Genomic DNA, 23,305 nt, shown 5'->3' on the forward strand with positions numbered 1-23,305 from the left:
CTTCTCCAGCAGCTATTTAAAAATGTTCATGTCTTATTCAATGTATTATTAGTGTACTTTGTTATCTATCAAACCTTGTCTAGGAACTTTGTAGGAGTTCTATAGAAGCAAGTAAAATTTTGGCCACATAAATTACGTATGAACTTTTGCAGATAAATAGAATCTTAATATTTGTATTGCATGCTTTCCCCAAATAATGCAAGGCAGATTGTCTGGCCTCTGCCTTCCTCTTCACAATATCCCTTCAAACGGTCTTTAATAACAGACTGAAATGGTGGAATGGTCCAATCATACTTCATGGGGCAAGTTGTTCCATAACCAGTGTTCAAAATTACCCAGGTGCCAGGCACATTTTACACCAGGCTATTGGCCAAGTGCAACCAAGTGAAGATGCCTGGGGACCAAAATGGTGCCTCACATATCCATCATCTGGAGGTACATGCCTGTGGATCACTGGATCTTGACTGTTTCACTCACATCCTTGGAATTTACTCCACTCACAGTTGTGAGGAACATTCTCACACAACGAATGGCCTGGGTCACCATTAAAAAAAGAAAGGGGTAGAAATAGGCCAATATATATTTGGATCAACCTGGTGGCATTATTAGCACTGTATTTGAACCAGCCTAAGGATGCAGATGGTGCTGTGATCTAAACCACAGAGCCTAGGGCTTGTCGATCAGGAGGTCGGAGGTTTGAATCCCCCTGACGGGGTGAGCTCCCATTGCTCGGTCTCTGCTCCTGCCAACCTAGCAGTTCGAAAGCACGTCACAGTGCAAGTAGATAAATAGGTACCGCTCTGGCGGGAAGGTAAACGGTATTTCCGCCAGAAGCGGCTTAGTCATGCTGGCCACATGACCTGGAAAAACTATGTGGAGAAACGTCGGCTCCCTCGGCCAGTAAAGCGAGATGAGTGCCGCAACCCCAGAGTCGTCCGCGACTGGACCTAACAGGGGGGTACCTTTTCCTTTAAGGACTAACCAGCCTGTTACCAGTCTCCTAGGGGCCTTCCTAAATAGGCAGCTGCTGAATAAATTGTTAACAACTTTCAAGGGTTCATATTAATTTACTCATATAAATTTGTTGTCAAATCCAAATATTTGATGTCTGCTCTTATGCTTGGCTACTCAAAAATAAGTCCCACTGAATTCATTGAGGATAACTCTATACTGTGGGATTATTGTGGTCGTAAATGATTTTGTCTCACCCTTCAGTTTAGTGAGAGGCCAGGTGGAAGATGATAGATAGATATAGATAGACGATAGATAGATAGATAGATGATAGATAGATAGATAGATAGATAGATAGATAGATAGATAGATATAGATAGATAGATGATAGATAGATAGATAGATAGATAGATGATAGATAGATGATAGATTGATAGATAGATAGATGATAGATAGATAATGCCTTATCTTGTGACCTTCAGAAACCTTAATTTGTCTCTAGTGGTACAGTTGGTTCTTCTGAAAAAATAGTTTGCCAAAGAAAATTCTGTTAGATTGTGTTAAGGCACTACTGTGGCTTTTAGTTGTGCTCTTTAATGTTTGTGGTTTTTGAGTCTTTTTGCAGGACTGCAGTAGAAACAAATCAAGAGCATGAATCTTCAGAGAAACATGATACTAAGCTGTAAATCCTCAGCAGCAACTAATGTGTAGAATCCATTCAGACTCCATTCACGTTCTTATAATTTCTTATAATTGAAATTCTCTTAAGAGTGTTGCCCCATAGCATAAAGAGATCTCTACTCCCCCAGCCCCCTTTACCACCAAAGTCTTTTTTAGCCATTGTGGTGCTGAAAGCTATTGTCACATAATCAACAGATGATGGTAGAACTTGGAAAGTTAAGAATGCCAGGTCTCAGTGGGGTGTATTCTTGCCTTTTGTCGTTGGCAAACTAATCAACCTCATTTTGAGTGCTTGGCTGAATTATAATACTTCCTCCAAATTATACTAGCTAGCCTCTTCCTCAGGGAACAATGTGCAATCCCTTAATCTCTCTCTCATACAATTGGCAGCTCTCTTCACTGTTAAGAGTATCACTCTTTAATGAAAGCATATTATTCACCAGTTTCTGCTTTCCATTTTTGCGGATGGTATTGCCTTTACTAAAGGATAACATCTACCAGAATCTGCATGCCCCTGTGTGAGAGACTTGGAAGTTGAGGTGCAAAAGTGTTTTAAAAAGCCAAAGACATAATAGTAATTAAAAAGCAACAACAAACCCATAACTGTATCCTCTGCCACTGTACATGGCAAAATATTATTGAGGATAACTGAGTCAGACTTTTAGCTTTCATTTTCAGGAGATCGAAGCTAGTTGCTCTCCAAAATACGTAGGTAACATTATAGGAAAATTGAACTATGATTCTAGACCTTGCAAGTACACAAACTTCCATTTTTAATACCATACCATAACAAGACAGTATAGAAGGGTATACTCATATTTTTCAAAACTGAGAAATAAATAAAGTGGACAGATTCAACCCCTTTATTATAAATGAGCAAGCATTGTCTAGACACAGAATAGAGTTAATAATTGGAGGAGAGACCTCAATGTTTTCAATAATCTGCCATTACAATACTTGAAGAGTATTTTACCAAAAGCACTCGGTCCAACATACATGGTTGGGAAACTTACAACTGGAGAAAACAAAACTGGAAAAGGTACTAACAAATGGGGAAACTAAAGGGCTGTTAGTTAAGTTTTTTGCTTTAATATGAAACATTTACAATAAGATGAACAGATTTAAAGGTCATTGTGACAGGGATCTGGAAGCTTCCATTTGTGTAGAAAAACACGGTAATGCTAGTATATTGTTGGGCAACAGGAATTTAGAAAAAGGTAGCCTGTGGCAACAAGAGTTTTAGCCCAGCTGTAGTCAAACCATGACAATACAATTAAACGGGCTTCTTCTGCATCCTAACCTGTTGCCAAATGGGTCCCTAGTCTGCTGCCAAATTTGGATATGGAGCATTGAGGCTTAATTTATGAAATCACAAAGGAATCATTAGTTTGTTGAGGTGATAATTTTACAATGCTCATAATTATACTTTTCATGTATCATTATTCCATTTTTATACATACGATTCAGGCCATCTTCATATGTCTGATGGTTCAATCGAGTGTTTGGATGCTGCAGCATTTGCTTTCTAAGAAAAACTTATTTGTCTTTACAAGGCAAGGTTGTGACCTTTTTTCTGGGCCTGTTCTCAGAGCAGATTAGTTACACCTGACTTAAATTAACATTCCAGATGTCTCAGTAATAATGTCAGTTCCTGAAATATTTCTGGTAGTTTATATTACTGGTGTGCTGTGTCTTGTGTATCCCCCAGCCCTTTGTGGTTCCTTTCCCCACTATTTTGAGTTGTACAGATTTTTGGTTTCGCTTTAGCATTGCACATAATTTCGAAATGGTGCGAGGGGGGGCAATAGTATTAGTTCTGTTTGGGGGGTTGGTGGGGGTATCTGCTTATGAGGAGAGAGTGAAGAGAAAGGTTTCACACACACACACCCTTATAACACTTGGACTCAAGGTCATCCACATGAAGCCGACTGGCAGCGATTCAGGACAAACAAAAGGAAGCAGTTCTTCATACAGCACATAGTTAACTTATGGAATTTGCTGGCACCAGCGAATGATCATCATCTTGGATGCCTTGAAAGAGAGCTTTAGACAAATTTGGAAGGTAAAGCTATTAGTGGCTACTAGTTGCCTTTGAATGTCGGTCATTGTGGAAGCAACAACAAGAGAGAACTGTGGTCCTCATGTTGTTCTCCTTGTGACTTCCCAAAGGCGTTTGAAAGAGGCATGCCTTCCCAGAAGCTTACCTGAAGAAATTCTTCCCTCATACCAGCCTGTTGCTGCTTCAAAGTCATAATCAGAGGCAGTTTGACCGAAGGTTCTTTTAAAGAGAAGGGCCCCTTGCATTTTCACTCTTAACATTCAGAAGTGACTCATTCCAGACTAAAAGCCATTGCTTCTAAAAGCAGCCACAGTCCTGCAACGTGACAGTTCTGTGTCGGAGAGGAATAAAGTGTGTTGGCAGAGATGAATTGTGCTCTGGTGGCTTCGGTAGTACTGCCCTGCTGAATTCTCTGCATGGTGCATCCGTTCTTGTTTGAACTCTTCCCCGCTTCCCACCCTTTTGACTGCCTTTAATTCATCGCCTCTCTTCTTCTCTATCTGAATGTGTAGAATGGGAAGGATACCATGCCGGCTACTGCCTTTAAGAAGACCTGAAAGATAGAAATGGTGTGCAAATTGGTTTGCACAATGAGAGCTGCCCCTGAACTGGCATATGTATGTAGCCTACAGAAGGGGGGGGCGGAGTTTTCTACAGAAGTATCAAGTTGATAGGCTTTGGGAGGGGTGGTGGTCAGAGGATTCAGGGTTGAGTAAGGAATGATAAAAGGGGTCCTTCTTGGGTCAAGGAAGAGTTTCCCTTTGCCATGTTAGATAGCTGGGATGGCTCAGTTAGTAGAGCCATGACCCTCTTTAATCTCAGGGTTATGGCTCCGTTGGGTAAAAGGGACACGGGTGGCGCTGTGGTCTAAACCACTGAGCCTCTTGGGCTTGCTAGTCAGAAGGTTGGCAGTTTGAATCCCCGTGACAGGGTAAGCTCCTGTTGCTCTGTCCCAGCTCCTGCCAACCTAGCAGTTCAAAAGCACACCAGTGCAAGTAGATAAATAGGTACTGCTGTGGTGGGAAGGTAAACAGCGTTTCCATGCGCTCTGGTTTCTGTCACGGTGTCCCGTTGTGCCAGAAGTGGTTTAGTCCTGCTGGCCACATGACCCAGAAAGCTGTCTGTAGACAAATGCCAGCTCTCTCGGCCTGAAAGCGAGCTGAGCATTGCAACGCCATAGTCGCCTTTAACAGGACTTAACTCTCCACGGGTCCTTTACCTGCCCCATTGGGCAAAAGTTTCCTGCATTGCAGGGGGTTGAACTTGATGGCCCTCATGGTCCCTTCCAACTCCTACAGTTCTGTGATTCTGTGTATGCTTAGGTCCACCCTGAGCAAGAGATTCCACTGTGAGGTTCTCTTTTCCTAGGGAGGCTTTTATGCAAGGAGTCCTCCAGAAGTTTTGGACTTACAGCTCCCATCATTTGTGACTGTTAGGTGCTTTGGTTGTGGTGGTGGGATTATACTCCAAAACATCTGGAGAGCACTAGTGGGACCAGGCTGGGTAAGAGTTGTGGGCATATTGGGCGAGTGGGTGGAAACATCAGCTCTTCTCTAAAACAGTTGTTTACAATACTGTAGTAGTGAGGGATTCGTGTGTGTAAACAGGGAGGGTGTTGTTTGTTTCATTGAAAAAGGAAAATCAGGTGCCTGGGCAAGTAAAAATAGTAAGAAAAACATAACACGTCCAAACCCCTGGTATCTCTATATGGAATCATTCTGCTATCCATTCAATATTTCTGTATGGTTTTATTTGCTGCAAATCAAAGAATGTATCTAATTCGATGTTTAGAAATGATCATAACTAGATCTGCAAATGTTTTCCGGATGTTTTCAGTAGTGTTGTGTGTTGCAGGACGTCTGGCATGCTTATCTTGTCCCAGTATCAGGCTGCATTTTTTTTTAACGGTGAAATAGAATCTCCCCATTTTAATTTTTCGGGTAAGATTTCAATTTAACTGTTAGTGCTGAGAATAACATTCTTTAATGTCTTGGCAGCTCCACTGAGAGTGCTGGAAAGTGAAACTGACACTCTTTTTCCGGCTTGGCTTTGGCTTGCTCACTGCTGGGTGCATGCCGTGCTTTTAATCTGACCATTTCCCAGCTATGTGGGGGATGCTTGTGAAACCATTACAGAAATATTTCTGCCTCCTAGAGGAGTTAATAGGTTTTTTTTCTCAAAAGAGTAAGGCTGCAGTCCTATACAGGATTACCCAGCAGTTCATCTTGTTGATCACAGAGAGGCTGACTTCTGAGTAAACATGCACAGGCTTCTGCAATGAATCAGTTTCTTTCAGCAGAGCTAACCAGAGTGTTAGTGCCCTGTTCATTTGCCACTGTGTTCAGTTTATGTGAGGTGGCCAGTAGTACACGGCTTCTGTAAATGCCAAAAGTTAACCAGAAACATAAAATGTTTTGGCAGAGAAATGGGAATTTGGATGTGTCTTGAGCAAATTACCATGGCTTAAAAACAACAACCAGTAAAGGCATGAACTTGGCATGTAATATAGGATAACTTTTAAAGTATGCTTTTGCAATTTGCAAGTGAATCAGGAGGAGATTGTTTAACATGCACCATGTGTAAATATTCCTTATTGTGTACATCAATATATTTTTTTTGCATTCTGTATTGCAAAAGGTCAGGAAGGGAGCTGATCACAATGCTGTTAGTCAGGCAGGCTTGCCCTTTGGCTTACCTTTGGTACTATGAATGCATCCCACAATGGAGGAAAACTGAATATTGATTTCTGGGAATACTCTCTTCCATACCCACTTCAGTTTATTGGGAAGAATTTGTATTTGTTTGAGGTCATGCCATTGAAACTAACTTGGAGGAATCACATAGCCTCTTTCCCTCTCTCCCATAATACAAGGAGAATTATAAATGTGCAAGGCTTTGTGTGTGTGGCAGAGTTAGTCGCTTGTATTCTTCCATCAGCGTTGCATATTGGCAATCTTGTTAACAAGCTATAAACTGCTATGCCAGTTGTTCTCCTCCAGAGACTATAGGCGGCATGAAGGTTTGCAAGGAATTCTATATCTACTAACCTCTTTGTGTGTTCATGTGTGAAGGCATTTCTAGTTGTGAGCATTTTTTAGCCGTACCTTCACTTTCATTGTCTAGAGTCCTGGAGCAGATTGTTTTTGCAGTTTGAGCACTAGAGAACGAGTTAGGAAATGTGCTGAGATTGCTGCCACTTTCTGTGGCCCAAGGATTTCTCCACCATGAAAAGCTTTGCAAAAAATAACTGCTTTAAAGAAGATCAGTCACTCTTAGACACATAGCAGCTTATAGGAGAAAGAAGAGACACAAGAGCAGTTGAGAGTTCTCTAACTTTAGAGGTGTGTACTATCAGTATCAGGGGACGTGGGTGGCGCTGTGGTCTAAACCACAGAGCCTAGGGCTTGCCGATCAGAAGGTCAGCGGTTCAAATCCCCTCAATGGGGTGAGCTCTTGTTGTTTGGTCCCAGCTCTGGCCCACCTAGCAGTTTGAAAGCACATCAAGTGCAAGTAGATAAATACATACCGCTTCAGCAGGAAGGTAAACGGCATTTCCGTGTGCTGCTCTGGTTTCGCCAGAAGCGGCTTAGTCATGATGGCCACATGACCCAGAAGCTGTCTGCAGGCAAACGCTGGCTCCCTCGGCCTATACAGCAAGATGAGCACACAACCCCAGAGTCGTCTGCGAATGGACCTAATGGTCAGGGGTACCTTTACCATCAATATCTAATGATGCTTGCTACCTGGTTCAAAGCCAATGGCTACATACTGTAAAGTCTGCCCCAAAAATATTTTGTTGTAACTTTTTGGCAGTCCCCAATAATTTCCGTACATGAATCTATCGAAGAGGGCTATGTATGCATGAAGTGGTTCTGTATGTGCACTGGGAAAATGTTTTCACTCCTTGCAGCAGCTCCTTACATTTTATGGAATTATACTCTGAAGAATGCTGCCTTTTTGATGATGCTTATGGGGGCCTTCTGTCAGGTAATGCTCAGCCCTCTTTTGCCTCAGATGCAGGTTGAAAATTTCTTGGATTCCTGAAAGACTGCCATAGTACTTTTCAGTATACATTGAGATGCTCTGAAATCATATTTAGAAGTAGTTATTGAAGGCATTCAACCCAGTCCATTCAAGGTCACCAAAGATAATGATTTCCCCCCCCAAAATTAGATGGCCATCTCCCTTAACTCACCAGCTATCGGTTTCTTGAACAAGACACAACATCAAATTGTGATGAGATACTGAATGTAATGTATGTGTGTGTGAACACTTAAATACAGTGGACACTCGGGTTGCGAACATGATCTGTGCGAATGCACGTTCACAACCCATGTCTGTGCACGTGCAGGTTGCGATTCTGCGCATGTGCAAAGTGCTATTTAGTGCTTCTGCGCATGCGCGACCACTGAAACCCAGAAGTAACCCGTTCTGGTACTTCCGGGTTTCAGCGGTCTGCAACCTGAAAAAACGCAACCTGAAGTGGCTGTAACCTGACGTATGACTGTACATTTAATGACTTTACTGCTTGCTTTAATAAAAATGGCCTGTTTAAGTTGCTACGAAGACTTCATGCATGGGGACTTTGCATGCTTGCATATTATTATCCATCAGCCTTCCAATAACCTAGCCAATAATTTGCCTAGCTACAATTAAGTACACAGTCTTTTTAACACATGACGTTATACCGTTTGTAAACCAGTCTTCTGTGTTGGGAGTATTCTTTCCTGTCTAGATGGGATTTTGGCATTGTTTACGTGCAGCCTTGGTGAAATTGGCTTCTGGTGTTTTACTATTGGGCATTCAGAATTGCTGTTGTGTATACATCACTTGAAGTCTGGAAACGTAAGACATGTAGCTTTCTTTTGAGCTGTGTGGATGTTGCAACCTTTTGAGAGGGTGTCCTTAAACACGCACGCAGAGCTGTCTTAGCACACTTGTGGCTCATTGTGGCTCCCTAGCACAAATACAAGTGAATATTCAGTGTCTCTTTTTCAACAAGATGGTTAATGTAATGCACCATCGAAAAGCATGTTGGATGGGAAATACCTCATGTCAAAGACCCATGGATTTTTGGCATGGTATGTAGTCTAAATAAATACATTTGCAGGCAGTATCCTGCTCAGGCTTTTCAACATAGTAGCAGCACCACTTAACACCTCCATTTGTATTTTCAAACCAAACAATCCACAGGATGGGCTGGTCAAAAGACGTTTCAGAACCATAAGCATTTGTTAAATCTCTCCAGCTTCCTTTTCAGAAGCCCATTACAAATCGTAAAAGTTTTGCCGTATATATTTATTTAAGGGGCATGACTTTTTTTAAAAAGGTGAAGTATCAAGTTTCACAGCTGTTTGCTATCATCCAGGGATACCTTCCAGCTATGCTAGTCTGGGTTCCTTTACAAGGTATTCGGATTAGAAAGGCAGATTTAGAAAAGAGAAATGCTAGAGGTAAAAAGCTTGCCGAAAGAATTTCTTTTTGAAGCAATATAAAGAAGCACAAGTGAAAATGGATGGTCTTGTGCATACCTGATAATGAAGAGAAAAGCTCTTGTACAACGTGACAGCGCTGACTAGACTATATGGGTGGAAGGGCAAAAGGTGTGGAATGTCTGTGTCTATTATGAAAAGACGGAAATTGCTGTCTGTATTTGGAACACTGCAAGCTCAATATATCCTGCTGACAGTCTGGCTAGTGGCTGCTGTTGTACAAAGCCCATGAAGCCGAGAATTGTCAGTTCTTCATTTTAAAATAACTTGGCACCAATCATAGAATTTTTTAGGAATACATATGTGGGTTATAAGTTGACTGCTTTTTAACTGGAGACTCTCTCTACTTTTTCTCCCCCCTAGGAGTGTATTCTCAGAAAACATTGGCTCTAGACGGGTCCAGAAGGCAAGAGGAAATCCAGTCTACATGCACAGAGTCCACTGGCTCAGCTTGAAAGTGTTTTCATGAGTTAACACTGGGACCAGATCCACCCTTCATTCCCTGCAGCCAAGCAATCTGCAGCCAAGCAATGGGCCAAAAAATCTCAGGGAGCATAAAGTCTGTCGATGTTCGGGAACCCCCTTACAGACCTGTTAAAAGAGAACTGAGGGGTCCAGATTTCTGCAAGCCTGCGAGATTGGATATGTTGCTGGATATGCCCCCGGCCCATTTGGAGGTCCAGTACAAGCACGCTTGGAACAATGAAGACCGATCCTTAAATATATTTGTGAAGGAAGATGACAAACTGACATTTCACAGACATCCGGTAGCCCAAAGCACAGACTGCATCCGAGGCAAAGTTGGGTATACGAGGGGCCTACATGTTTGGCAGATCCACTGGCCCGCCAGGCAGCGAGGAACACACGCTGTGGTTGGAGTGTCAACAGCAGAAGCGCCTTTGCATTCTGTAGGATATACGTCATTGGTTGGTAGCAATAATGAGTCATGGGGCTGGGACCTGGGGCGCAACAAACTTTATCACAACTGCAAAAATCAGCCTGGGGTGACGTATCCCGTATTTTTGGAACCGGACGAGTCTTTTGTACTCCCAGACTCCTTACTGGTGGTTTTGGATATGGATGAAGGGACGCTTAGCTTCATTGTGGATGGACAGTACCTCGGAGTGGCCTTCAGGGGACTAAAAGGGAAAAAACTCTATCCTATAGTCAGTGCGGTATGGGGGCACTGTGAAATCACAATGAGATACATCAACGGACTTGATCGTAAGTGTTCCACCACACTTCTGATTTCTTTTCCCCAAACACCTAAACATGTTTCTAGCTTTGCCAGCTTAACAATTTTCTTCCATACTAAATGCGCAGTCGGGGAGAAGTTGCACCTGCCTGTCCTGTAACCTTCTGGTGAAATAAGGTCATCTGGGTGATGGTGCTGCCGATATCTGTAATTTGCAGCTGTAGTAAGATGAGTGTGCTGGGCTCACAAATATCTAAAATGACTGTAGCACCTACCTCATGTTGCCGCAGTTCTGTCCTCCTTTTTTTCAGGCTAGAAACTCTGTGGAATTAATTTGTGAGTATTATTTCATGCTTTTGTGGTTTTAAGCTTCTTTTTTAGAAGTATGCAAAAATGTAGATTAGTAGTGAAAGTTTTAATTATAGAGTATCAGGTTTTTTAATGTTTGCAGACTGGGTTCTTGTTGAATTGATGATGGAATGCCTTGCAAAACTATATTCTTCAAAGTCAGGCTTGAAAACTGGGTTCTGATCTGTCCAGCTTTTGGGATCTCTGTAAAAACACTTTGTGTTATATAGAAGCAGCTTCCCCAATCACTAGGCAGGAGCAAAGATTGTGCATTTATAGCTTTGGAGTACAGTTGAAGATAGATGGGTTGTGACCCTCCTCTTGGACAGGATTGCACCCGTGTTTGTACAGTGTTATGCTTACAGCATACGTTAAATCAGGGATGGCCAATGTGGTGTCCTCCAGATGCTGCTTCACTACATCTCCTATCATCCCTGTATACTGGCTACCACTGACCATTCGGGATGATGGGAATTGCAGTTGGGAGAGACAATTTCAGTACTGCTGCATTCTCATAAGGTTCATCTTACGTTTGTGTAATGGTTCTAGGGGTTGCTCGTGCGTAAGCCGGTGCAAACACCTGGCTGGGTTGCCTGAGTGAACCTTTTCTGTCCGGACAGCCACTCGCCCGTGGCTGCCTCAATCGCTGGCAGAATTCGTCAGTGGGCGTTTCTTAAACTTCTTCCAGCAAAGAAGCTCTTTGACGCCTAGTCTCCTCCTACTCTCTCTGCGCGAAAGCCTTCTGCGCAAGGAGGGCGTAGGCAGCGGAGGACCCCTACTCTCCCCGCTGGTCCCCGGCAAGGCGTCATGGGACCGCCTCGCCGCTTCCCCCATCTGCCCCCCTTCTCCACTGGTGCTACGCTGATTCTCTTCCCCAGAAGATGGGCTGCCTCTCGCAATCCCGGGACGCTCTCTGGAATCTCTCTGGATTTTGCTCTCTCCCTCCGGCACTGATGGCAGTTCCCTTACAGTTTGCTAAAAACAGCACCTTTAGTTTAACAAGACCTGCCCTTGGAATGCACTCTCAATAAATATCTACAGTCCTGGTGATTCAGAGCCTGCTTAATGCTCATTTGTTCACTCAAGTTATCCCTGAGGGGTGGTCTGCTTAAGTTCATGATTAACTTGAATTGCAAGTTATACTGTTCTTTTCCATGGTGATTTTATGTTGGTGATCACATTGAGGTTTTTTTACTTTTTTATGTGGTATAGAAACAAATAAAACTTTTTGCCTGATGCAGCTATCACTGTGATGCCAAAATAGCGGGGGAGAACTCAGGCTGATCTAGATTTCTCAATCTGCTGCTTCCCAGTCTGGATTTGAAGCATCAATGGCCTTCAACTTTATTCTGTTCTGTCAAAGTGACTTCTAACTCCAGCTCTAAGGATCAGCAGGCAGAGGCTTGCAAAAATGGATTGCCACATGGAGTTTTGCCAGTGTTGTATGTTGAGGCCTTTTCCTTGTGTGTATTTCTATATATAAAGAGGGTTCAAGTTCTACACCATGAAGGCTGCCTAAACCCATACCTTTTAAAAAAATCAAAAACACCTTGCAAGGCTAAGCTTTTAAGTTCATTTTAAATTTATCCTATGAGTTTGCAGATAGGGCGATCTGGCTCACTAAATAAAACCAATGAGCAAAAAGGAGCATCATTTGAAAAGGTACAAATACTTTTGGCTGCATCTTTCTTAGCTCCCCTTTCCTTTTAGCCTCAAAAAGGATGTCTAAATTATTCTCCTTACGAACTTTCTCTGTTTTTGTGTGCTAGCTCTTTAAAAAAAAAATCACAAAGGCTTGGACCTTTTAACTTTCACCTTTATAACTATATTTTTAAAATAGCCCCTTCCCATTAGGAGTTTTTATCAACTGAACTCTTGCCAGCACACTGTAGCTGTATTTTCAATGAAACTTCTAACATCTTAAAAGGAAGATAAAAGGACCTCAAAGTTTTATAGCAATTGAGGTTAACCTGGGAAATATTATCTGTACAGAAAATGCTTTGTAATTCTTTTGGAAGTTGACAGAAGTTGGCTGAATAGAAAATGAACCGTAAGCAAATAGAAATGGCCCTGAGCAAGGCTGTGTTCAGATAGCTAAAAATAGGAACAACTTCACAGACAAAACAGGGTTTTACCCCTCTCCCTGCAAAGGGCTTATCTACCAAAACTTCCATGAGTATATTATGTAACAGCATGCTTATAGTCTTGTTTCTCTATACAGTGTTACCTCGTAACTCAAACAGCTCCATTCTCAAACGTCAAAAACCTGGAAGTCAGTGCTCCGGTTTTCGAATGTTCCTTGAAACACAAATGTTCAATGTGGCTTCCACTGTGCAAAAACCAAGCTGACGGCCAATCGGAAGCCGTGCCTCGCAACTTGGACATTTTGGAAGTCGAACGGTCTTCCAGAATGGATTACGTTCGAGTTCCGAGGTACCACTGTAATAATTTACTTAACTAAGAAACTTTGAACTTGATTCAGTCTCTCTCTCTCTCTCTCTCTCTCTCTCTCTCTGTGTGTGTGTGTATGCATACACATACACACACACACACACACATATCACAATATGAAACCATTGGCCAAAATCTAGACTAGGGATGGGAACGTTGTGCCCCTTCAGATGCTGTAGTTGTAGTTATTGTTTAGTCGTTTGTATCCCTTACAATCGGGATTCAGGCCTCATCATGGGACTGAAACTGGTCGCACTGGTTGATGATCTCCGGCAGGCTAGGGACAAAGATGAGAGCTGTTTCCTACTTCTGCTGGATCTCTCAGTGGCTTTTGATACCATCGACCATAACATCCTTCTGGACCCTCTAGAGGGGCTGGGAGCTGGGGGCACTGTTATGCAGTGGTTCTGCTCCTTCCTCCTGGGCCGTGTTCAGAAAGTGGTGGGATGAGTGTTCAGACCCCTGGGCTCTCACTTGTGGGGTGCCACAGGGTTCTGTCCTCTCCCCCATGCTTTTCAACATCTACATGCAGCCGCTGGGTGAGATCATCAGGTGGTTTGGGCTGGGTGTTCATCAATATGCAGATGATACCCAGCTCCAGCTCTCTTTCAAATCAGAACCAGTGAAGGCAGTGAAGGTCCTGTGTGAGTGTCTGGAGGCGGTTGGAGGATGGATGGTGGCTAACAGATAGAGGTTGAATCCTGACAAGACAGAAGTAATGTTTTTGGGGGACAGGAGGTGGGCAGGTGTGGAGGACTCCCTGGTCCTGAATGTGGTAACTGTGCCCCTGAAGGACCAGGTGCACATCCTGGGAGTCATTTTGGACTCACAGCTGTCCATGGAGGTGCAGGTCAATTCTGTGTCCAGGGCAGCTGTTTATCAGCTCCATCTGGCATGCGGGCTGAGGCCCTATCTGCCTGCAGGCTGTCTTGCCAGAGTTGTGCATGCTCTGGTTATCTCTTGCTTGGACTACTGCAGTGTGCTCTATGTGGGGCTACCTTTGAAGGTGACCCAGAAACTACAACTAATCCAGAATGCAGCAGCTAGCTTGGTGACTGGGAGTGGCCACTGAGACCACATAACACCACATAACATAAAACCTACACTGGCTCCCAGTATGTTTCCAAGCACAATTCAAAGTATTGGTGCTGACCTTTAAAGCCCTAAATGGCCTCGGTCCAGTGTACCTGAAGGAGCATCTCCACCCCCATCATTCTTCCCGGACACTGAGGTCCATCGCTGAGGGCCTTCTGGCAGTTCCCTCACTGTGAGAAGCCAAGTTACAGGGAACCAGGCAGAGGGCCTTCTCGGTAGTGGCGCCCACCCTGTGGAATGCCCTCCCACCAGATATCAAAGAGAACAACATCTACCAGACCTTTAGAAGACATCTGAAGGCAGCCCTGTTTAGGAAAGCTTTTAATCTTTGATGGACTACAGTATTTTAATATTTTGTTGTAAGCCACCCACAGTGGCTGGGGGCGGGATATAAATAAAAATTATTATTATTATTATTATTATTATTATTATTATTATTATTATTATTTGTTGTTGTTGTTGTTGTTGTTGTTATGATTTGTTGTTGTTGTTGTTGTTGTATCTGACTCTTCGTGACCCCATGGACCAGAGCACCCCAGGCACTCCTGTCTTCCACTGCTTCCTGCAGTTTGGTCAAACTCATGTTAGTAGCTTCATGCTGTAGTTGGTGAAGTTCATAGTGGGCTGTCTGGCCACATGGGGCCTCTAATAATGGGGATTAATCTAGGAGCACCTCCAGACCACTCACCTGTGGTTTCATAGGATATCCATCCAAAAGCTGGTACACATCTAATTCCCAGGCACACCCAATTCCCATCCATCTTGTCAGGATTCAGCCACGGTTTACTAGCTGTCACCCAGTGGCGTAGCGTGGGGGGTGCAGGGGGGGGGCCCGGCTGCACCGGGCGCAACATCTGGGGGTTAGGGTTAGGGGGCGCAAATCCACGGGTTAGGGGGTGCAAATTACTTCCCTTGCCCCGGGTGCTGACAACCCACGCTACGCCACTGCTGTCACCAAGCTTATAAGTGCATTTGGACACCAGTTTAGGACATGCATGGCCTTTCCTGATTCAGATACTACAAAATAGAGCTGGGTATGAACAGCATCAGCAGCATACTAGTAACACCATGCCCCAGTAACATTTTGCCGAATATTCTTTTTAAATGTTTTATTGTACTTGTGAAAACCAGGTAGATATTCTTAGGTAAAAAACCCCCTTTCTTTCAACAATATATCTGCTTCTCCAATAAGTCTTCTCAACTTGTTACAGCACCCAGTCGGCTTCTCTGGGCAAATCTTAGGTTCTGCAGTATAGCTGCAATACTTGCGCAACAATCCAACATACTAGAGCCACACGTTCACTCTCTGGAGGGAAAGAAATGATTCCTAGAAAAAGTAATTAAGGAAACCTGTTTAAGTGCCTTGACTGTGTGAGCTTCAGAGACCAGTGGGGAGCCATGAAGCCTACCGACAGATCACTGTTAAATCAAATACATTTTTAAAGGATTGCCTTTAAATGTGATCTGGATCACAGTTTGCCCCCATCTATCGCTAGTTGTAAGCCACCAGTGATCTTCACATCTCACATAAATCCTATGATATAACTCCCACTGGTTTTAATATACCCAAGCTATAGAATGAAGGGTGTTGCACTTTAAGAAAAAGGTCCTTTCTGTTGCCTGCAGTGACTTCTGTTAGGTGAAGCAAAGAGCAGAAAGGAGTTAGGACTTTAAAAGAATAGTGCAATTTCTGCCCCACCCTCCCCTTCCTGGCTGGCACAAGTAGCTCAAGAGCTTGATCCACACTGCTCCCAAGCAGGAGTTTGGATTGTGCCCTCACCAAAGAATGCTTGATGAATGAGTGATGGGACACATTCCTATTGGGAAGAAAAAGTACACATTAGCCAATTATGAAAAATTGTGCAAATTCCCCCCTCCCCTTGAATGTGAATTTCATGATTATTATATTTACTTATACCCTGCCTTTTCCCCCTAACAGAGACTCATGGTAACTTACAGCTAAAATAGAAACAGCTTAAAAACATAGGTGAGGGGAAGCAATCATTAAAAACAAATGAGCATTAATAGAATTATGATATATGTGTACTAAAACACACAGATCATTACATCAAAAACATCATAGAACTAGCCCAGGCTTCCTCAACCTTGGTCCTCCAGATGTTTTTGGCCTACAACTCCCATGATCCCTAGCTAGCAGGACCAGTGGTGAGGGATGATGGGAATTGTAGTCTCAAAACATATGAAGGGCCAAGGTTGAGGAAGCCTGCCCTAGCCCTTTCCTTAAAAGCAGTCAGTTCCCCAAATCCAGTTGGAACAAGAAAGTCTTCACCTGCCAACAGGACAACATGAAAGCAAGCCAGCTTAATTTCTCTAGTTCCAAAGTTTGGGAGCCACCACCGAGAAGGCCCTCTCTTGCAGGTTTGTAGACAGAGAAGCAGCCATACCGAGACCATGTCATAGCTCTCCTGGAGACAGTGGCATTGCTGCCAATTTCTGAAGCAAAGCAGAGACAGGGCAGAGTGGTTTCTGTTAGGGTGCTCGCATAATCCCAACCTCATCACCTTCCTGCCCCACCTCTCCCTGTCGCACCCCAGCTTTCCAGTTTGCGGAAAAATGTAAATGGCCATTGTGCTCACCGCTTTGGTCTATATTTGTTAGGCTTTACAGTGGTACCTTGGGTTAAGTACTTAATTCGTTCCGGAGGTCCGTTCTTAACCTGAAACTGTTCTTAACCTGAAGTACCACTTTACCTAATGGGGCCTCCTGCTGCCGCTGCGCCGCTGGAGCACGATTTCTGTTCTCATCCTGAAACAAAGTTCTTAACCCGAGGTACTATTTCTGGGTTAGCCGAGTCTGCAACCTGAAGCGTATGTAACCCAAGGTACCACTGTATATGAAATAAGTGAATGGATGGGGATGCTTCAGTGGGAAGCAAACAATTAGATAATACTTTCACATATTTGCAGGGGCTTATTGGGGCAGCCTTTGCAAATACTTTATTGAAGGTCTGCTCCTCTGTTATGCTGCTGCTTGCAACCTATTTTTTCACCATGCCAGATTACAAAAGTTATCTAAGTTTTCACTGCTTTGCATAATTCTCAAAACGTGCTTCTTTTCCTTGGCCGTTTCGGTATTATTCTAAAGAGGGAAAGTGTCTTATAAGGGATTTTTGTGACCCGAGGTATGTTCTTGAATGTTCTTGTTCTTTATTATTTATTTGTAATAACTACACTAATGATGTAGAGAGCTTTCCTACATCCATCTTTCTCCTCCCTCAATTAATGGACAAGAGTTTCATTTTGAGGGGAGAGTGCAATTGAAAATTATTTCCTTGTTTGCGTCAAAGAGATTTTGTCTGTCATTTGAACAAGCTTGTGTTTGTGTGCCCTCTAAAATATGCCATACAGTTTTATGCTGTTTCTTGGCTCCAAGTGCTCATATATGTTTGTGAAAGTTGAAGGGTCCTGCCGTCTGCTGCTAGCATATTTGTAAAGTAACTATAAATGTCTAATAACACCATCTCTACACATTTTGCTGGTTCAGTTCATTCTAAATTCTTCACATTCTTGGCTAAGCATCTTGGAAAAGGAAAATAAATTGGCCTCTTCCTCTGTGTAGATTCGGCAGACTTGCAAGTTGATGTAGACTATCTACTGCTCAATATCTTTCCTAACTTTTATGGTCTTCTGTTGTTGTTTTTGTTTGAGTGGCCTCGATTGGTATCTCTCTGTAAAAGAGCCTGTAATCAACTTGGAAAAATGCACTCTTGGGGCCATCAAATTCAAAAACTACACAATGCAAAATTAATACCAGTAGAGTCCTAGTAAACTCCACAAATATTTGTAATTATGGATTCTATTAGCTTGTGTATTGGAATGTCATCAGGAGTTTTCCCTGAGCACCTAGGCTTTTTATAAGGGAATGGCTAATGAATATTGTAGTCTCCTTTGTCAAGTGGCAAACCACTCTTTAAATTGGGTAGGTTGATGGAGAGTTTTTCAAAAGCATTTTTCATATGGCGTGTGGGTTTGAAAGGCAAAATATATCATGTGCCAAACCCTTGGGCTTGCCTAAAGTGGATATTTGGATTCCATTCATTGTGTGTTTAGGAAATATTTTCTTGGCTGGTGTTCAGAAGAACCTATGTGTGCGTTTTGCACACCGTTTGCATTGCCTAGAGCTTCACTTCTGTTTTCACTTCAGCAGTTCCCACTGTTGAAATGACAAGCTGTTATGCAGTTTAAAAAAGCGTATTGGCTCTTCAGTAGGAACTGTTGAAGTGGAATTTGGATGTAATGCTCTTGGCTGCATGCAAAAAATATATCTTTGAATCCTGGCCTTTTTTAACCTTGTTTTGACTAGCACACAACGCTTAAGCCAGGCGGCAGCATTTATTGCCCAATGACAGACCTCTCTCCATCTTTACTAAAAGGTAAAAGAAGGGAAGGGAATGGGTGGCGCTGTGGTCTAAACCACTGAGTCTCCTGGGCTTGTTGATCAGAAGGTTGGCGGTTTGAATCCCCACGACTGGGTGAGCTCCCATTGCTCTGTCCCAGCTTCTGCCAACCTAGCAGTTCAAAAGCATGCCAGTACAAGTAGATAAATAGGTACCACTGCAGCAGGAAGGTAAACAGCTTTCCCATGCACTCTGGCACTCATCACGGTGTTCTGTGCACTAGAAGTGGTTTAGTCATGCTTGCCACATGACCTGGAAAGCTGTCTGTCAACAAACACTGGCTCCCTCAGCCTGAAAGCAAGATGAGCACCGCACCCCATAGACACCTTTGACTGGACTTAACGGTCCTTTACCTTATTAATTTAAGGTAGATCTGAATACAGGGGTGGAGGAAGGAGTGTGTGGTGGGTGCGGGCCACTCTGGGTGTCACCACTGGGGGGGGGGTGACAAAATGCCAGGTGGTACTCACCACGGGGCCTGCAGCACTTCCTCCGCCACTGACTGAATATAGATGTCAGTCTTTCTCACGGTTTCAAATGCATTAAATTACTCTCTTATTTACCCTGACCGTACTGAGTTGGCTGTTTCTGAGGGATAAGTAGTCATGTAGATAAGTTGTCTTTCACTTAATTGAGCTTTAGGAATGCATGTCAGTATTTTATTTAGACAGCCTTGGTGTTTTTATTTCCCTGAATCTGAACTCAGCCTTGTTATATTTAAGTGAATTGGTTTAAGAACATGTTAATTTATATAGGACATGGGTGTTTTGGGGTGTGTTTTTTTTTAAAAAAAGTCCTGGAGTTCTTTCCCCCAAAGCCACTGTAAAGTGAAACTGCTTATTCAGATGTCTGATTGTGGTATAATCCATATGGCTGCTGGTAGTGCTCCAATTTCAGTGATACGTTTCAGTGCTTCAGAGAGAAATAAGGTTGACCCACTGAATTTTAGAGGAGCACAGAGAACTGATGCAGATGTAACGCTGCCTTCTAAGGATTATATAGCAGATTGGGCAGAGGGTTCCTGTTTATGAAATCTCCCCCCCCCCCCGCTATTTTGTGTAAATTACAACCCCAGAGTTCACCAGCAGTGGAGCACGGTTAAAAACAGTACCCTGGGACAAGGGGATATGCAAAGAATGTAGAATCATGGGGATAACCTGCTCCACTTCTTGAGTGTTTGTACATAGCAACATAGGAAGCTGCCTTATATTATATCAGACCATTGGACTATCAAGCCCAGTCTTGTCCGCAGTGACTGGCAGCTGTTCTGCATCATTTCAGGCAGGAAATTCTCCCATCCCTACCTGGAGAGGCAGGAGGATTGAACCTCAGCTGTTCTGCATGTGAAGAAGATGCTCTACAGCTGAGCAATGGCCTTCCCTAATGGCTACAGACAATGAGTTCCAATGCACGACTCAGGAAAGGCATCCAGTTGATGCCTTATATTTTGTAGATGAGAAATACTTAGAGACAGGAATAATTATCCCAAGGGCAGATACCATAACAGCCATGGGTGTGGTACTTTCACATTTTCTAATTGTGGGTGTGGGTAATGTTACAGCTGAACTGTTGTTGTATACTGCTTCAAATCATGGTGTTTTTCACAAGTGTCACTTGGATCTGTGTACTGTGTTGCATTTCTCATTACTGAAATGGAAATGTGCACTCAAAACCGGCCACAATGGGCAACTGATTTTTAAAGTTGGCACTCTTCCACTTTTCCGTCCCATATCAACAATAATAACAAAGCCCCCGTTCTGGACAAAACCCCTTTCCTCCTCGTATCTCTTGTGAAAAGGCCTCATAATTGATAGCTGTATGTAAGAACAAGCAAGTTAATGCTCTCTCCAACCATTTTGTTCCCTCATAAACATCCTACTTGTGATAGCAGATGTTTCCAGGACAAAACGCCAGTTCCAATCACTTACCTTTATCATCTTTGACGTGCCCCATCATTGCCGTACTTACGTCTGAAAGGGATTGATACTTTAAATGGGAGGTTTGCATATATCAGTGCCAAATGTGGATGGATAGAAAGGGAGGATATTCAGTAAGAAGCAAACTATTGTTTTAGTATAATGTGACAGTTCAGATTGGCTCTTTAATACTAAGAATGTGCATGTGCTTCGTTGTGTGGTTATGTGTGTTGCTTCTGACAGTTTCTCTGATTTTGCACAGGCGCCCCCCCCCCCCAAGGTTGGCGATGCTACTAAGACAATAGATTTTTATAAAGGTGGCTATCTGCCCCCCCTTTACTAGTCCCATTTTTTTTTCTGCCTGCAAGGCAGGTGGTAAATCTTCTTTACAAATGCTAACTTGAACATAATATCTCGTTTCTCGGGGAAGTAGGAGAGCATAAGTACTTCTCTGGACTGTCGCAGTTTGTCATTAAAAGTAATTGCATACAGGAACGTTCTGTATAGAATATTGAAAAATATTTTCGGGCAGTGACAGGCTAATGTTCTAGCTGGGGAGAAGAGTGGGATACAGAACACACTTTGCATCTGCTCTTAGATGTTGTTTTGCAAGGCTGAGTGTACCATGAGGAATGGGGGGAAATGCTGTGTTGTCCTTGTTCAAGGGCCCATAAAACATCTCTATTATTTGTGTTTTGTTTTCAAAGTGTGTAAACAGTATCCCTTTGGGGGAAGAAAAACGGAGTCTCTGCTTTGACTTACTCTTACAGGAGCTTATTTTGCAATAAATTGGAGCCAGTACTGTATAAGCAAGCCACATGATTCACAAAAGGTGTATCTTTGCAACCTCTGCTAGAAAGTTTAGAAGGGTAACCTTGCTGGTTTGCAGCAGCAAGTATACAAAATAATGTTCTTGGCTTCTTGCAGCATGAACATTTAACAAGCAACACCTACACTGGATGTGGAGACTGAATATTCTGACGCTGCCTTTCAATACATGTGATCATTGGTCCATTTTGTAATGACTGGCAGCGGATCTCCAAAGTCTTTTGTCCAAAAACTTTCCCAGGGTTATTATCAACAAATGAAAATAATTACTACAGGCACTAAAAAGAGTACTGATCCAACTCCGGGGTCATTAGCATGGCACCTTATGGGTGCAGTGGTATCCTGTTGCCTGAGAAACCCTCTCCCAACCCACTTCCTCCATCATGAGGTAAGGGTGGTTACCCTTTAAAGATACATAAAGCTTAAAGAGCAGTTTAGCACTATGTATGTGCTTGCACATTCTCTTCTTTGGTAAAAGACAGCTGTAGAAGCTTATCTCCTATTTTAGCATTCTGGTGCATAGAGCTAAGATCAGAGAGAATACAGTGGTCAGGTTACAGACACTTCTACAGATGCTTCAGGTTACAGACTCCACTAACCCAGAAATAGTACCTCAGGTTAAGAACTTTGCTTCAGGATGAGAACAGAAATTGTGCTCCGGCGGTGTGGCGGCAGCGGGAGGCCCCATTAGCTAAAGTGGTATCTCAAGTTAAGAACAGTTTCATGTTAAGAACGGACCTCCAGAACGAATGAAGTTCTTAACCCAAGGTACCACTGTAGATCTTTTATCCCCAATGTGAGTTTTTAATTCTGAGATAACAGATCCCTGCGCCAGATGTCACATGAGGTGGGCATAGTTAGCCCCAAATGGCCTTACCAGCCAAATTTTCAGAGACCTACTGGGCTTAATTAGGCCCCACACCCTTAATGTAGTTTGTTAGATCTTATTCTGTAACTTGTGCCTAGATCTTGTGTAACTTTGAACACGCAGGCTAGACTTCCTTTGCAAGCAAACCTACTTACTGGATGGACACACACACACACACTCCTGTTTTCTGTAGCTATATATTGGGGTTTACCTTGAGTTTGTGTGCGACGCATTCCAAAAATGCTTTCAGAAGAAAAGAAAAAAATTGCGATCCTGATTTATTTCCTGTCCTGCGTTTTTAGTTTCTAGCTAACGACTTTGACCACCGATCCATTATTATAGTGCATTAGCACTGACCACATAGACTGCAAAACCAAAGGAAGTTTTGCTATCGGTAATGCTCATCTTTGCTGATGGGAATCCAAAAGACTGGCAAAAAGTTCATTGTTTATTCTTTTCTAAGTTGTGCAGAGTCTGTTTGTGTGGGATTTGCTCATTAGGAAACAGAATCCATGTCCATTGAAACCTTACCTAGTAGCAAAGAGCTTGTGGAAATGGAAATTTTATTCTAAGGCGTACATGCTCAGCAGCTGGCATGTGAGTTTTTAGCTCCCTGGATTATTCAATTGTATATATTCCAATCCCCATTGGTTTGATTTCTCCCCCACCCTTTTCTTATGTGCGTGTTTATGTGAAAAACCTTTTTGTGGGAATGTTTTTCAGACTTGTTTATTCTAGTTTGGCAGAGCTGCTCATAAAATTAAGTAGCCCAGTATTCTTTAAAAAAACAACAACTGTGGGGGGTTGAAGGGGCAGGGAAATTGTATAGTTCCCCCCTTGCTTAAAGCCCAAAAGTTTAGGTTGGGATACAGCCAAGCTAAACAAAATTGACTTTGGTTTTATAGCATGCATGCCTCCTGTTTTCAGTTGTTGAAAAATGAAATACCTTCCATTTCTTTCCCTTTTTAAAAGAAGGTCTCAGATGAAATCCATGTTGTGAACAT

General features: G+C 42.9%; 1 protein-coding gene across 2 annotated transcripts in view; it reads left to right on the forward strand.

Annotated features, from left to right (window-relative positions):
- The window catches only part of SPSB4 (splA/ryanodine receptor domain and SOCS box containing 4), a 179,783-nt gene that overhangs the window by 123,910 nt on the left and 32,568 nt on the right, over window positions 1–23,305 (forward strand). For both annotated transcript variants that reach the window (XM_081910581.1, XM_081910580.1), the window contains exon 2: window positions 9,547–10,407. In XM_081910581.1, coding sequence (XP_081766707.1) covers window positions 9,714–10,407 — 694 coding nt within the window. In that variant the 5' untranslated portion in view covers window positions 9,547–9,713. The remainder of the gene's footprint in view (window positions 1–9,546; window positions 10,408–23,305) is intronic.

The sequence above is a fragment of the Podarcis melisellensis genome (assembly GCF_964234715.1).
Source record: "Podarcis melisellensis genome assembly, chromosome: 5".
Classification (NCBI taxonomy): Eukaryota; Metazoa; Chordata; class Lepidosauria; order Squamata; family Lacertidae; genus Podarcis; species Podarcis melisellensis.